General features: G+C 36.0%; 1 protein-coding gene across 1 annotated transcript in view; it reads left to right on the top strand.

Moving 5' to 3' along the window:
- Nucleotides 1-18659, top strand: part of ARRB1 (arrestin beta 1) — a 186022-nt gene that overhangs the window by 140341 nt on the left and 27022 nt on the right. The window contains exon 2 of the mRNA XM_075847222.1: nucleotides 17314-17344. Within this exon, the coding sequence (XP_075703337.1) occupies nucleotides 17314-17344 (31 nt within the window). The remainder of the gene's footprint in view (nucleotides 1-17313; nucleotides 17345-18659) is intronic.

Raw genomic sequence — 18659 nt, 5'->3', positions numbered from 1 at the left:
CCCCTTATATACAAGAATATAACTACTATAATACTGCTCCATATATACAAGAATATAACTACTATAATACTGCTCCTCTACACAAGAATAAAACTACTATAATACTGCCCCCTATATACAAGAATATAACTACTATAATACTGCCCCCTATATACAAGAATATAACTACTATAATACTGCCCCCTATATACAAGAATATAACTACTATAATACTGCTCCTATATACAAGAATATAACTACTATAATACTGCTCCTATATACAAGAATATAACTAATATAATACTGCCCCTTATATACAAGAATATAACTACTATAATACTGCTCCATATATACAAGAATATAACTACTATAATACTGCTCCTCTACACAAGAATAAAACTACTATAATACTGCCCCCTATATACAAGAATATAACTACTATAATACTGCCCCCTATATACAAGAATATAACTACTATAATACTGCCCCCTATATACAAGAATATAACTACTATAATACTGCTCCTATATACAAGAATATAACTACTATAATACTGCCCCCTATATACAAGAATATAGCTACTATAATACTGCTCCTATATACAAGAATATAACTACTATAATACTGCCCCTATATACAAGAATATAACTACTATAATACTGCCCCTATATACAAGAATATAACTACTATAATACTGCCCCCTATATACAAGACTATAACTACTATAATACTGCTCCTATATACAAGAATATAACCACTATAATACTGCCCCTATATACAAGAATATAACTACTATAATACTGCCCCTATATACAAGAATATAACTACTATAATACTGCCCCTATATACAAGAATATAACTACTATAATACTGCCCCTATATACAAGAATATAAGTACTATAATACTGCCCCCTATATACAAGAATATAACTAATATAATACTGCTCCTATATACAATAATATAACTACTATAATACTGCCCCTATATACAAGAATATAACTACTATAATACTGCCCCTATATACAAGAATATAAGTACTATAATACTGCCCCCTATATACAAGAATATAACTACTATAATACTGCCCCTATATACAAGAATATAAGTACTATAATACTGCCCCCTATATACAAGAATATAACTACTATAATACTGCTCCTCTATACAAGAATATAACTAATATAATACTGCTCCTATGTACAAGAATATAACTACTATAATACTGCCCCTATATACAAGAATATAATTACTACAATACTGCCTCTATATACAAGAATATAACTACTATAATACTGCCCCCTATATACAAGAATATAACTACTATAATACTGCCCCTATATACAAGAATATAACTACTATAATACTGCCCCATCAATCACAAGAATAAAACTACTATAATACTGCCCCCTATATACAAGAATATAACTACTATAATACTGCCCCCTATATACAAGAATATAACTACTATAATACTGCTCCATCAATCACAAGAATAAAACTACTATAATACTGCCCCCTATATACAAGAATATAACTACTATAATACTGCCCCTATATACAAGAATATAACTACTATAATACTGCCCCTATATACAAGAATATAACTACTATAATACTGCCCCATCAATCACAAGAATAAAACTACTATAATACTGCCCCCTATATACAAGAATATAACTACTATAATACTGCCCCCTATATACAAGAATATAACTACTATAATACTGCTCCATCAATCACAAGAATAAAACTACTATAATACTGCCCCCTATATACAAGAATATAACTACTATAATACTGCCCCTATATACAAGAATATAACTACTATAATACTGCCCCTATATACAAGAATATAACTACTATAATACTGCCCCTATATACAAGAATATAACTACTATAATACTGCCCCCCTATATACAAGAATATACTACTATAATACTGCTCCTATATACAAGAATATAACTACTATAATACTGCCCCTATATACAATAATATAACTACTATAATACTGCCCCCTATATACAAGAATATACTACTATAATACTGCCCCTATATACAAGAATATAACTACTATAATACTGCCCCTATATACAAGAATATAACTACTATAATACTGCTCCTATATAAGAATATAACTACTATAATACTGCTCCTATATACAAGAATATAACTACTATAATACTGCTCCTACATACAAGAATATAACTACTATAATACTGCCCCCCTATATACAAGAATATAACTACTATAATACTGCTCCCTATATACAAGCATATAACTACTATAATACTGCCCCTATATACAAGAATATAACTACTATAATACTGCCCCCTTATATACAAGAATATAACTACTATAATACTGCCTCCTATATACAAGAATATAACTACTATAATACTTCCCCCCTATATACAAGAATATAACTACTATAATACTGCCCCTATATACAAGAATATAACTACTATAATACTGCCCCTATATACAAGAATATAACTACTATAATACTGCTCCTATATACAAGAATATAACTAATATAATACTGCCCCTATATACAAGAATATAACTACTATAATACTGCCCTCTATATACAAGAATATAACTACTATAATACTGCTCCATATATACAAGAATATAACTACTATAATACTGCTCCTATATACAAGAATATAACTACTATAATACTGCCCTCTATATACAAGAATATAACTACTATAATACTGCTCCATATATACAAGAATATAACTACTATAATACTGCTCCTATATACAAGAATATAACTACTATAATACTGCTCCTATATACAAGAATATAACTACTATAATACTGCTCCTATATACAAGAATATAACTACTATAATACTGCTCATATATACAAGAATATAACTACTATAATACTGCTCCTATATACAAGAATATAACTACTATAATACTGCTCATATATACAAGAATATAACTACTATAATACTGCTCCTATATACAAGAATATAACTACTATAATACTGCTCCTATATACAGGAATATAACTACTATAATACTGCACCTATATACAAGAATATAACTACTACAATACTGCCTCATATATACAAGAATATAACTACTATAATACTGCCCCTATATACAAGAATATAACTACTATAATACTGCCCCTATATACAAGAATATAACTACTATAATACTGCTCCTATATAAGAATATAACTACTATAATACTGCTCCTATATACAAGAATATAATTACTATAATACTGCCCCCTATATACAAGAATATAACTACTATAATACTGCCCCTATATACAAGAATATAACTACTATAATACTGCCCCTATATACAAGAATATAACTACTATAATACTGCCCCCTATATACAAGAATATACTACTATAATACTGCACCTTTATACAAGAATATAACTACTATAATACTGCCCCCTATATACAAGAATATAACTACTATAATACTGCCCCCTATATACAAGAATATAACTACTATAATACTGCTCCTATATACAAGAATATAACTACTATAATACTGCTCCTATATACAAGAATATAACTACTATAATACTGCCCCCTATTTTCAAGAATATAACTACTATAATACTATGCCTTATATACAAGAATATAACTACTATAATATTGCCCCCTATATACAAGAATATAACTACTATAATACTGCCCCCTATATACAAGAATATAACTACTATACTACTACCCCTATATACAAGAATATAACTACTATAATACTGCCCCCTATATACAAGAATATAACTACTATAATACTGCCCCTATATACAAGAATATAACTACTATAATACTGCCCCATCAATCACAAGAATAAAACTACTATAATACTGCCCCCTATATACAAGAATATAACTACTATAATACTGCCCCCTATATACAAGAATATAACTACTATAATACTGCTCCATCAATCACAAGAATAAAACTACTATAATACTGCCCCTATATACAAGAATATAACTACTATAATACTGCCCCTATATACAAGAATATAACTACTATAATACTGCCCCTATATACAAGAATATAACTACTATAATACTGCCCCATCAATCACAAGAATAAAACTACTATAATACTGCCCCCTATATACAAGAATATAACTACTATAATACTGCCCCCTATATACAAGAATATAACTACTATAATACTGCTCCATCAATCACAAGAATAAAACTACTATAATACTGCCCCCTATATACAAGAATATAACTACTATAATACTGCCCCTATATACAAGAATATAACTACTATAATACTGCCCCTATATACAAGAATATAACTACTATAATACTGCCCCTATATACAAGAATATAACTACTATAATACTGCCCCCCTATATACAAGAATATACTACTATAATACTGCTCCTATATACAAGAATATAACTACTATAATACTGCCCCTATATACAATAATATAACTACTATAATACTGCCCCCTATATACAAGAATATACTACTATAATACTGCCCCTATATACAAGAATATAACTACTATAATACTGCCCCTATATACAAGAATATAACTACTATAATACTGCTCCTATATAAGAATATAACTACTATAATACTGCTCCTATATACAAGAATATAACTACTATAATACTGCTCCTACATACAAGAATATAACTACTATAATACTGCCCCCCTATATACAAGAATATAACTACTATAATACTGCTCCCTATATACAAGCATATAACTACTATAATACTGCCCCTATATACAAGAATATAACTACTATAATACTGCCCCCTTATATACAAGAATATAACTACTATAATACTGCCTCCTATATACAAGAATATAACTACTATAATACTTCCCCCCTATATACAAGAATATAACTACTATAATACTGCCCCTATATACAAGAATATAACTACTATAATACTGCCCCTATATACAAGAATATAACTACTATAATACTGCCCTCTATATACAAGAATATAACTACTATAATACTGCTCCATATATACAAGAATATAACTACTATAATACTGCTCCTATATACAAGAATATAACTACTATAATACTGCCCTCTATATACAAGAATATAACTACTATAATACTGCTCCATATATACAAGAATATAACTACTATAATACTGCTCCTATATACAAGAATATAACTACTATAATACTGCTCCTATATACAAGAATATAACTACTATAATACTGCTCCTATATACAAGAATATAACTACTATAATACTGCTCATATATACAAGAATATAACTACTATAATACTGCTCCTATATACAAGAATATAACTACTATAATACTGCTCATATATACAAGAATATAACTACTATAATACTGCTCCTATATACAAGAATATAACTACTATAATACTGCTCCTATATACAGGAATATAACTACTATAATACTGCACCTATATACAAGAATATAACTACTACAATACTGCCTCATATATACAAGAATATAACTACTATAATACTGCCCCTATATACAAGAATATAACTACTATAATACTGCCCCTATATACAAGAATATAACTACTATAATACTGCTCCTATATAAGAATATAACTACTATAATACTGCTCCTATATACAAGAATATAATTACTATAATACTGCCCCCTATATACAAGAATATAACTACTATAATACTGCCCCTATATACAAGAATATAACTACTATAATACTGCCCCTATATACAAGAATATAACTACTATAATACTGCCCCCTATATACAAGAATATACTACTATAATACTGCACCTTTATACAAGAATATAACTACTATAATACTGCCCCCTATATACAAGAATATAACTACTATAATACTGCCCCCTATATACAAGAATATAACTACTATAATACTGCTCCTATATACAAGAATATAACTACTATAATACTGCTCCTATATACAAGAATATAACTACTATAATACTGCCCCCTATTTTCAAGAATATAACTACTATAATACTATGCCTTATATACAAGAATATAACTACTATAATATTGCCCCCTATATACAAGAATATAACTACTATAATACTGCCCCCTATATACAAGAATATAACTACTATACTACTACCCCTATATACAAGAATATAACTACTATAATACTACCCCCTATATACAAGAATATAACTACTATAATACTGCTCCTATATACAAGAATATAACTACTATAATACTGCACCTATATACAAGAATATAACTACTATAATACTGACCCTATATACAAGAATATAACTATTATAATACTGCTCCCTATATACAAGAATATAACTACTATAATACTGCTCCTATATACAAGAATATAACTACTATAATACTGCCCCCTATATACAAGAATATAACTACTATAATACTGCTCTAATATACAATAATATAACTAATATAATACTGCCCCCTATATACAAGACTATAACTACTATAATACTGCTCCTATATACAAGAATATAACTACTATAATACTGCACCTTTATACAAGGATATAACTACTATAAAACTACCCCTATATACAAGAATATAACTACTATAATACTGCCCCCTATATACAAGAATATAACTGCTATAATACTGCCCCTATATACAAGAATATAACTACTATAATACTGCTCCTATATACAAGAATATAACTACTATAATACTGATCCTATATACAAGAATATAACTACTATAATACTGCCCCCTATTTTCAAGAATATAACTACTATAATACTATTCCTTATATACAAGAATATAACTACTATAATACTGCCCCTATATACAAAAATATAACTACTATAATATTGCCCTCTATATACAAGAATATAACTACTATAATACTGCTCCTATATACAAGAATATAACTACTATAATACTGACCCTATATACCAGAATATAACTACTATATTACTGCTCCTATATACAAGAATATAACTACTATAATACTGTCCCTATATACAAGAATATAACTACTATAATACTGCTCCTATATACAAGAATATAACTACTATAATACTGCTCCAATATACAATAATATAACTAATATAATACTGCCCCCTATATACAAGAATATAACTACTATAATACTGCACCTTTATACAAGAATATAACTACTATAATACTGCCCCCTATATACAAGAATATAACTACTATAATACTGCCCCTATATACAACAATATAGCTACTATAATACCTCACCTTTATACAAGAATATAACTACTATAATACTGCCCTCTATATACAAGAATATAACTACTATAATACTGCCGCCTATATACAAGAATATAACTACTATAATACTGCCCCTATATACAAGAATATAACTACTATAATACTGCCCCTATATACAAGAATATAACTACTATAATACTGGACCTATATACAAGAATATAACTACTATAATACTGCACCCTATATACAAGAATATAACTACTATAATACTGCCCCCTATATACAAGAATATAACTACTATAATACTGCCTCCTATATACAAGAATATAACTACTATAATACTGCTCCTATATACAAGAATATAACTACTATAATACTGCTCCTATATACAAAAATATAACTACTATAATACTGCCGCTATATACAAGAATATAACTACTATAATACTGCCCCTATATACAAGAATATAACTACTATAATACTGCTCCTATATACAAGAATATAACTACTATAATACTGCCCCTATATACAAGAATATAACTACTATAATACTGCCTCCTATATACAAGAATATAACTACTATAATACTGCTCCTATATACAAGAATATAACTACTATAATACTGCTCCCTATATACAAGAATATAACTACTATAATACTGCCCCTATATACAAGAATATAACTACTGTAATACTGCCCCTATATACAAGAATATAACTACTATAATACTGCCCCCTATATACAAGAATATAACTACTATAATACTGGACCTATATACAAGAATATAACTACTATAATACTGCCCCCTATATACAAGAATATAACTACTATAATACTGCTCCTACATACAAGAATATAACTACTATAATACTGGACCTATATACAAGAATATAACTACTATAATACTGCCCCCTATATACAAGAATATAACTACTATAATACTGCTCCTATATACAAGAATATAACTACTATAATACCCGCCCCTATATACAAGAATATAACTACTATAATACTGCCCCTATATACAAGAATATAACTACTATAATACTGCTCCTATATACAAGAATATAACTACTATAATACTGCTCCTATATACAAGAATATAACTACTATAATACTGACCCTATATACAAGAATATAACTACTATAATACTGCTCCTATATACAAGAATATAACTACTATAATACTGCCCCCTATATACAAGAATATAACTACTATAATACTGCTCCTATATACAAGAATATAACTACTATAATACTGCCTCCTATATACAAGAATATAACTACTATAATACTGCTCCCTATATACAAGAATATAACTACTATAATACTGCCTACTATATACAAGAATATAACTACTATAATACTGCCCCCTATATACAAGAATATAACTACTATAATACTGCCCCTATATACAAGAATATAACTACTATAATACTGCTCCCTATATACAAGAATATAACTACTATAATACTGCCCCCTATATACAAGAATATAACTACTATAATACTGCCCCTATATACAAGAATATAACTACTATAATACTGCCACCTATATACAAGAATATAACTACTATAATACTGCTCCTATATACAAGAATATAACTACTATAATACTGCTCCTATATACAAGAATATAACTACTATAATACTGCTCCTATATACAAGAATATAACTACTATAATACTGCTCCTATATACAAGAATATAACTACTATAATACTGCCCCTATATACAAGAATATAACTACTATAATACTGCCCCTATATACAAGAATATAACTACTATAATACTGTCCCTATATACAAGAATATAACTACTATAATACTGTCCCTATATACAAGAATATAACTACTATAAGGGCATGACCACACATGGCGGAATTCCTCCGCAACTGTCCGCATCAATGCCGCACAGAATCTGCGTTGCAGATTCTGCAGCGGATCTGCACAAAATGTGCAGAAAATTGATGCGGACTGGCCGCTGCGGACTGCAGGAAAAGTGCTTCTCTTCTCCCTATTCAGTGCAGGATAGAGAGAAGGGACAGCACTTTCCCTAGTGAAAGTCAAAGAAATTCATACTTACCGCCCGTTGTCTTGGTGACGCGTCCCTCTTTCGGCATCCGGCCCGACCTCCCTGGATGACGCTCCAGTCCATGTGACCGCTGCAGCCTGTGCTTGGCCTGTGATTGGCTGCAGCCGTCACTTACACTGAAACGTCATCCTGGGAGGCCGGACTGGAGACAGACGCAGGGAGTTCTCGGTAAGTATGAACTTATATTTTTTTTTACAGATACATGTATATTGTGATCGGTAGTCACTGTCCCGGGTGCAGAAACAGTTACTGCCGATCGCGTAACTCTTTCAGCACCCTGGACAGTGACTATTTACAGACGTCTCCTAGCAACGCTCCCGTCATTACGGGAGCCCCATTGACTTCCTCAGTCTGGCTGTAGACCTAGAAATACATAGGTCCAGCCAGAATGAAGAAATGTCATGGTAGTAAAAACAATACGCTCCGCAGCACACATAAGATCTGCGGACTTCATTGCGGAATTTTGACTCTCCATTGAAGTCAATGGAGAAATTCCGCCATGAGTCCGCCACTGCTCCGCAACAGACAGAGCATGCTGCGGACACCAAATTCCGCTCCGCAGCCTATGCTCCGCAGCGGAATTGTACGCATCGTGTAAACGAACACTGCTAAATTAAAGTGAAAGTCAATGGAGAAACGGCTCCGCTGCGGATTAACGCTGCGGAGTGTCCGCAGCGGAATTTAAGTGAAATTCCGCTATGTGTGAACCCGCCCTAATACTGCCCCTATATAGAAGAATATAACTACTATAATACTGCCCCCAATATACAAGAATATAACTACTATAATACTGCCTCCTATATACAAGAATATAACTACTATAATACTGGACCTATATACAAGAATATAACTACTATAATACTGCCCCCTATATACAAGAATATAACTACTATAATACTGCCTCCTATATACAAGAATATAACTACTATAATACTGCCGCTATATACAAGAATATAACTACTATAATACTGGACCTATATACAAGAATATAACTACTATAATACTGCCCCTATATACAAGAATATAACTACTATAATACTGCCTCCTATATACAAGAATATAACTACTATAATACTGCCTCTATATACAGGAATATAACTACTATAATACTGCTCCTATATACAAGAATATAACTACTATAATACTGCCTCTATATACAAGAATATAACTAATATAATACTGCCCCCTATATACAAGAATATAACTGCTATAATACTGCTCCTATATACAAGAATATAACTACTATAATACCGCCCCCTATATACAAGAATATAACTACTATAATACTGCCACTATATACAAGAATATAACTACTATAATACTGACCCTATATACAAGAATATAACTACTATAATACTGCCCCTATATACAAGAATATAACTACTATAATACTCCTCCTATATACAAGAATATAACTACTATAATACTGCTCCTACATACAAGAATATAACTACTATAATACTGCTCCTATATACAAGAATATAACTACTATAATACTGCCCCCTATATACAAGAATATAACTACTATAATACTGCCTCCTATATACAAGAATATAACTACTATAATACTACCCCCTATATACAAGAAGATAACTACTATAATACTACCTCCTATATACAAGAATATAACTACTATAATACTGCTCCTACATACAAGAATATAACTACTATAATACTGCTCCTATATACAGGAATATAACTACTATAATACTGCCCCTATATACAAGAATATAACTACTATAATACTGCTCCTATATACAAGAATATAACTACTATAATACTGCTTCCTATATACAAGAATATAACTACTATAATACTGCCCCTATATACAAGAATATAACTACTATAATACTGCCCCCTATATACAAGAATATAACCACTATAATACTGCCCCTATATACAAGAATATAACTACTATAATACTGCTCCCTATATACAAGAATATAACTACTATAATACTGCTCCTACATACAAGAATATAACTACTATAATACTGCTCCCTATATACAAGAATATAACTACTATAATACTGCTCCTATATACAAGAATATAACTACTATAATACTGCCCCCTATGGGCTAGGGAATGTATCTGAACATTCAGAATGGATGGATATAATTTCTGATGGAATTGTATCATTAGACGGAGCTGTATACAGTTCTCTTACACGTACAGTTACTAAATATATCACCTTTGCACAACTTCTCACAGAGTTACTTTTCATGTGGCTTTTAGGCCTCATTTACACGAGCGTGTGCGTTTTGCGCGCGCAAAAAAACGCTGCGTTTTGCGTGCGCAAAAGGCAATTGACAGCTCCGTGTGTCATCCGTGTATGATGCGCGGCTGCGTGATTTTCGCGCAGCCGCCATCATAGAGATGAGGTAGTCAACGCCCGTCACTGTCCAAGGTGCTGAAAGAGCTAACTGATCGGCAGTAACTCTTTCAGCACCCTCGACAGTGAGTTCCGATCACAATATACACCAACCTGTGAATAAAAAAAGACGTTCACACTTACCATGAACTGCCTGCTTCCTCCAGTCCGGTCTCCCGGCCGTTGCCTTGGTGACGCGTCCCTCTCTTGTCATCCGGCCCCACCTCCCAGGATGACGCGGCAGGCCATGAGACCGCTGCAGCCTGTGATTGGCTGCAGCCTGTGCTTGGCCTGTGATTGGCTGCAGCTGTCACTTGGCCTGAATTGTCATCCCGGGAGGTCGGACTGGAGGAAGGAGCCGGGACTTATCGGTAAGTCAGAACTTCTGTTTTTTTTACACGTATATGTATATTGTGATTGAAAGTCACTGTCCATGGTGCTGAAACAGTTTAAGTCTTTGAGCACCGTGGGCAGTGACTGTCTCCTGACGTTGCGTACCCGAACATTTTTTGCCGGGTTCGGTCGAAAAGAGTTCGGCCGAACCCGGTGAAGTTCGGTGCGCTCATCTCTAATTTGACACTCCGTTTGGATGTTTGTAAACAGAAAAGCACGTGGTGCTTTTCTGTTTACATTCATCCTTTTGACAGCTCTTGCGTGATTTTCGCGCATGCAACGCAGGACCGTCCGTGTGGCATGCGTTGTTTTCACGCACCCATTGAAGTCAATGGGTGCGTGTTGCGTGAAAAACGCAAGAATATAGAACATGTCGTGAGTTTTACGCAACGCACTCACGCAGCGCAAAATTCACGCATCGTCTAAACAGCCCCATAGACTATTATAGGTGCGTACGACACGCGTGAAAAGCACGCGCGTCGCACGCGCGTATAATACGCTCGTGTAAATGAGGCCTAAGAGAATGTGATCCCGGCCGAGCTTGTACATTCAGGTAACCTTCATCTGACTTTCATTCCAAGGTATCTGGATAGAGATGTGAGATTCGAGATGTGAGATACAAGAATTAAGATACGAGATGCGAGATGTGAGATACGAGATGCGAGATGTGAGATACGAGATACGACATGCGAGATACGACATGCGAGATACGACATGCGAGATACGACGTGAGATGTGAGATACGAGATGTGAGATACGAGATGTGAGATACGAGAAGTGAGATAACATGCGAGATACGACAGGCGAGATACGACAGGCGAGATGCGAGAGGCGAGATACGACATGCGAGATACGACATGCGAGATGCGAGATGCGAGATACGAGATGCGAGATGCGAGAGGCGAGATACGACATGCGAGATACGACATGCGAGATGCGAGATGCGAGATGCGAGAGGCGAGATACGACATGCGAGATACGACATGCGAGATGCGAGATGCGAGAGGCGAGATACGACATGCGAGATACGACATGCGAGATGCGAGATGCGAGATGCGAGAAGTGAGATGCGAGATGCGAGATGCGGGATGCGAGATACGAGATGCGAGATACTATATATAATATATGCCCGTTTTAGTAAATGTGGGCCATTGTCTCTTTTCTTCCGTCTAAAAAAGTGGAGTTGGGCTCCAAGCATTGTTTTGCGCAGGATCCGGCCCCTCCCTGTGGTGCGGTATATGCGCTCTGTATCTGCGGATGCAGCTGATAACGTTATATAACCCTCATTACTTCTGTCTCACCGCACACAGCTCTATACAGGACGGAGAACAAATTCAGAGCAGAGAGCAATAAATGCAGCAATCTCCCCGGAGTACGAGGACGCCCCCGATCGCTGCCACCCGCAGCCCACGTTGTAGCGTCATTGTAGGGTCTCAGCGGACGGGAAATAATTGTAATAATGTTTATGATATTTCATAAAAAATCTGAAGGTCTAATTTCCGTAAACCGCAGTCTGCAAATGTCTCCCCATCACCAGGGAAAATGACGCAGCTTCTACTCTCCTTGTGTCATAGAAGCGGCCAGAATTGTGCATTTAACCCTTTCAACGCTTGGTATCAATAGCAATGACTAACATTCCGCTGCTATGGGGTCCAGAGAGAGTAGGGGCCCCCGGGTGAGGGCTCCTACTCTCTTCTATGGGTGCTGTCACCATGAATCCTCTCCATCTCATGGACCCACACAATCCCCAGTAAATAGTCCTCTTAACATTCAGCCGTTACTTATTTATATCTGTTTCTGGGAAAGTTGGGTGACAACCGATCTAGCTACAACTATAGCTCCCACTCCTGTTGGATTCCAGCTTTCCCGGACTCCTGAATGGCAAACGTACCACACTGTAGAAATGGACAGATCTTCCATGCAGGACCCTATTATGCCTGGGTCGTGAAAAACTCCTGTGAGGCCTGTACTGCGGGCATTGTGGTCACCCAGCTTTCCCAGAAACAGACAAGACTAGGAAATGGCTCAATAGAATTTATACCGTGACAGAAGAGACGTCTCAAGGACATGACCGCGGGGGTCTATTCTTCTTGTTGGCATTTACTGCCCCTTTGTTGTTACTTGCAATTCAGTAGAACAAAGACCCTCCTGCCGCTGAGCGTTTACAAGTATTGAAGCTTCAGAGCTGACATCATTCCATCTCAAGGAACACAACAGAACTGAAGAGACCTCAATACCCCGTGAGCAATCCCTCCATCTACTGCAAAAATAGTTTGTGGGAAAGAGGCGGCGGGAGCTGAATGGAAATCCGATCAATTCCTCTGCGGCCGGCGAGCGACACAATCCAGCCGAACACAATGAATGGAGCGGCCATTTCTTCATTAACCTCTCATGCTGTCAGGACGGCTCAGGGGACCGGTCAGGGACAGAGAAACATCAGGACTGGTCAATACACAGTCCTTTGCTGAAATGCTCTGTGCTGCTGGGTGGATCCTGCACCTTGCACTATGTAATTCTCAGTCTATAACCTTCCACAAAATCAGCACCTGCCTCTCCTGATATACTCTGTGCTCCTGTGAGACCCTACTTCATCCACTATGTAAATTTCCATCTGTGACCTACTACAAGATCAGCACACTCCCCTCCTGAAATACTCTGTCCTGCTTCTTCCACTTTCTAGCTCTGTCTCAATTGTTTCTCCATCAAACTGGCCCACCCTTCGGCCAAGCTGAGTATTAGTCTCTTTTTTCATCTTTAGCACTTTAAAATAATTACAGTTGAAGGTTTTTTTCCCCATCTTGGACATTTATGGCAAATCCACAGGGACACGCACCTATCTCTAATATGGGGTCAGGATGTAACTCAGGATCAGTACAGGATAAGTAATGTAATGTATGTACACAGTGACCCCACCAGCAGAATAGTGAGTGCAGCTCTGGAGTATAATACAGGATGTAACTCAGGATCAGTACAGGATAAGTAATGTATGTACACAGTGACTCCTCCAGCTGAATAGTGAGTGCAGCTCTGGAGTATAATACAGGATATAACTCAGGATCAGTACAGGATAAGTAATGTAATGTATGTACACAGTGACTCCACCAGCAGAATAGTGAGTGCAGCTCTGGAGTATAATACAGGATGTAACTCAGGATCAGTACAGGATAAGTAATGTAATGTATGTACACAGTGACTCCACCAGCAGAATAGTGAGTACAGCTCTGGAGTATAATACAGGATATAACTCAGGATCAGTACAGGATAAGTAATGTATGTACACAGTGACTCCACCAGCAGGATAGTGAGTGCAGCTCTGGAGTATAATACAGGATGTAACTCAGGATCAGTACAGGATAAGTAATGTAATGTATGTACACAGTGACTCCACCAGCAGAATAGTGAGTGCAGCTCTGGAGTATAATACATGATGTAACTCAGGATCAGTACAGGATAAGTAATGTAATGTATGTACACAGTGACTCCACCAGCAGGATAGTGAGTGCAGCTCTGGAGTATAATACAGGATGTAACTCAGGATCAGTACAGGATAAGTAATGTAATGTATGTACACAGTGACTCCACCAGCAGAATAGTGAGTGCAGCTCTGGAGTATAATACAGGATGTAACTCATGATCAGTACAGGATAAGTAATGTAATGTATGTACACAGTGACTCCACCAGCAGAATAGTGAGTGCAGCTCTGGAGTATAATACAGGATGTAACTCAGGATCAGTACAGGATAAGTAATGTAATGTATGTACACAGTGACTCCAGCAGCAGAATAGCGAGTGCAGCTCTGGAGTATAATACAGGATGTAACTCAGGATCAGTACAGGATAAGTAATGTAATGTATGTACACAGTGACTCCACCAGCAGAATAGTGAGTACAGCTCTGGAGTGTAATACAGGATGTAACTCAGGATCAGTACAGGATAAGTAATGTAATGTATGTACACAGTGACACCACCAGCAGAATAGTGAGTGCAGCTCTGGAGGATAATCCAGGATGTAACTCAGGATCAGTACAGGATAAGTAATGTATGTACACAGTGACTCCACCAGCAGAATAGTGAGTGCAGCTCTGGAGTATAATACAGGATGTAACTCAGGATCAGTGCAGGATAAGTAATGTAATGTATGTACACAGTGACTCCACCAGCAGAATAGTGAGTGCAGCTCTGGAGGATAATCCAGGATGTAACTCAGGATCAGTACAGGATAAGTAATGTATGTACACAGTGACTCCACCAGCAGAATAGTGAGTGCAGCTCTGGAGTATAATACAGGATGTAACTCAGGATCAGTGCAGGATAAGTAATGTAATGTATGTACACAGTGACTCCACCAGCAGAATAGTGAGTGCAGCTCTGGAGTATAATACAGGGTGTAACTCAGGATCAGTACAGGATAAGTAATGTAATGTATGTACACAGTGACTCCACCAGCAGAATAGTGAGTGCAGCTCTGGAGGATAATCCAGGATGTAACTCAGGATCAGTACAGGATAAGTAATGTAATGTATGTACACAATGACTCCACCAGAAGAATAGTGAGTGCAGCTCTGGAGTATAATACAGGATATAACTCAGGATCAGTACAGGATAAGTAATGTATGTACACAGTGACTCCACCAGCAGAATAGTGAGTGCAGCTCTGGAGTATAATACAGGATATAACTCAGGATCAGTACAGGATAAGTAATGTAGACTGCACAGTATATGTAGATTAGGTCTATATATAAACTGTACTGTAGTGATCGGAGGTGACATGGGCTTTAGCTGTATTATACTCTATATGATTATTATAGCGATGATAACTGGTGCCTCCGGGTAATATATACATAAAGGAATTTTCCACTTTTGACCAACGTTTTATAACATGTTACATTTTGTATCTAATAATGTTTAGTTGTGTTGCTTGACTTATTATTTAATACATTTTATACTCCAGTCACATTCAAAGCTTCTTTTTCAATTCTGCTGGATTCCAGTTACCATAATACATTGCTTTATGGACTATATCTCCTAATTTAATTGTTTAGTCACTGTTGACTGAAGAGGAACTACAGTCTGGGCAGAATTGTGACTGCAGCTCTGGGTGAAACCAGAGTATAAGACTTGATGTAAAGCAAATCAGTAAATCAAAGTATTTCCCATTTTACGGTGGATCCGTATATATTGTATGTGACCGCACATCGGCTGCCTCCGCTGGGTCTAGTGTAACGCTCTGCACATTTACTAACCAAAATATTCTCTCCTTCTTTCTAGGATCAGCGTGCATATTACTTTAAATGTTGACATCTTTTTCTCTTCTTCCGCAGAGTATTTAAGAAAGCCAGTCCTAATGGAAAGGTGAGTCCCTGTCTTATTCCTTCACAGTAACTTCTTGCTGGCAGATATATAGAGGATTTATAATGCAGGGACATTATGTAGAATTTCCATTATAAGTCCAGCTCCAGCTTTACTATTTACATGTACACAGAACAATTTACTGACCTCACCTTATACTCCAATCACATCCAGAGCTGCATTTATTTTCCTGCTGGTTTTGTGTTAAAGGGGCTTTCCAGAACTTCAATATCAATGGCCTATCCTTCAGTTAGGCCATCTATATCTGATCGGTGACCGTCCGATACTCGCCACCCCCGCCAATCATCTCATAGGCCATTAGTCCTTGAAGACTCCTGGCTATCAGACTTTATAGCTCCCTGCTGCCACCTGCTGGTTCAGTGTGAGTACAGAACATGATATGTTGCGCTGCATCCTGGAGTTGTAGTGTAGGCACTGAATAATCAAATGTTGTAAGGAAAAAAAACCTACATCTCTCACAATGCAGCGCAGCAGGCTGTAATTAATATTTCTAAAAAGTTTTGGGGGTGTTCCTGATGAAATGGAGCGATGCCTAAGATTCAAATGTTGGGAGGTATAGTGTAATGAAGACCTCATTGTGCCTCTTAACCCCATCCTTGCTGGACCTCACATTGCAGATGGCCCATATGGGCCAATTTGCCGTTTCTGCAGCCTTTATTGCTGCTCCATTGTTTATTTTGTTGTTTTATATTTATGTGTTATCCAATGTAGATATAAGGCAATGCATCTGGTAGGGGGTCCGCCAGGTGGGTGGGCAATTTGCACTTGGTTGGTGGGGGCTGGAAGAGCATTGGCGATTTGATGGGGATGGATTGGTGATTTGGCGGTGGACACACAAGGGGGAGGGGCTGCAAGTAGCGGCCAAGGGTGAGCACCAGAAGGGTCGGGCCCCCTTTGTACTTGGCTCGGGGGCCCTTCCTCCATTGTGTGCCTTTGTTTTTACATAGATTCTTTTTTTCGGCTCATATTTCGAGGGCTCATTTGTAATTTGACAGATTCTATATAAAACCCTGGATTATCGCTTTCAGCCCCGCCACCGTAGAGACAAGTCCCCGCAGCCGAGCGCTGCCAGCCGTTTCCATGGAAATCAGAGTTCTAGGAAAAAAAACGGTTTTAGCACGAAAAAGCTTTATAAAGAAAGAAAAGCGAGTTCACGGGGCCAAGGCCCTCGCTGTGCGAGACGGAGAGAGCGAGAAAGACCTGACTGAAGAGGAAACCAAACAGCCTCAGCACAATTCTCTCTCCCGTCTGTTTGTTACAGTGTATCAGTGCAGGTTAAATGTATCAGTCTGGAGTT

Source organism: Rhinoderma darwinii, assembly GCF_050947455.1.
Source record: "Rhinoderma darwinii isolate aRhiDar2 chromosome 2 unlocalized genomic scaffold, aRhiDar2.hap1 SUPER_2_unloc_2, whole genome shotgun sequence".
Taxonomy (NCBI): Eukaryota; Metazoa; Chordata; class Amphibia; order Anura; family Rhinodermatidae; genus Rhinoderma; species Rhinoderma darwinii.
The sequence above is the reverse complement of the archived record's forward strand: the minus strand, read 5'-3'. Positions and strand labels throughout refer to the sequence as shown.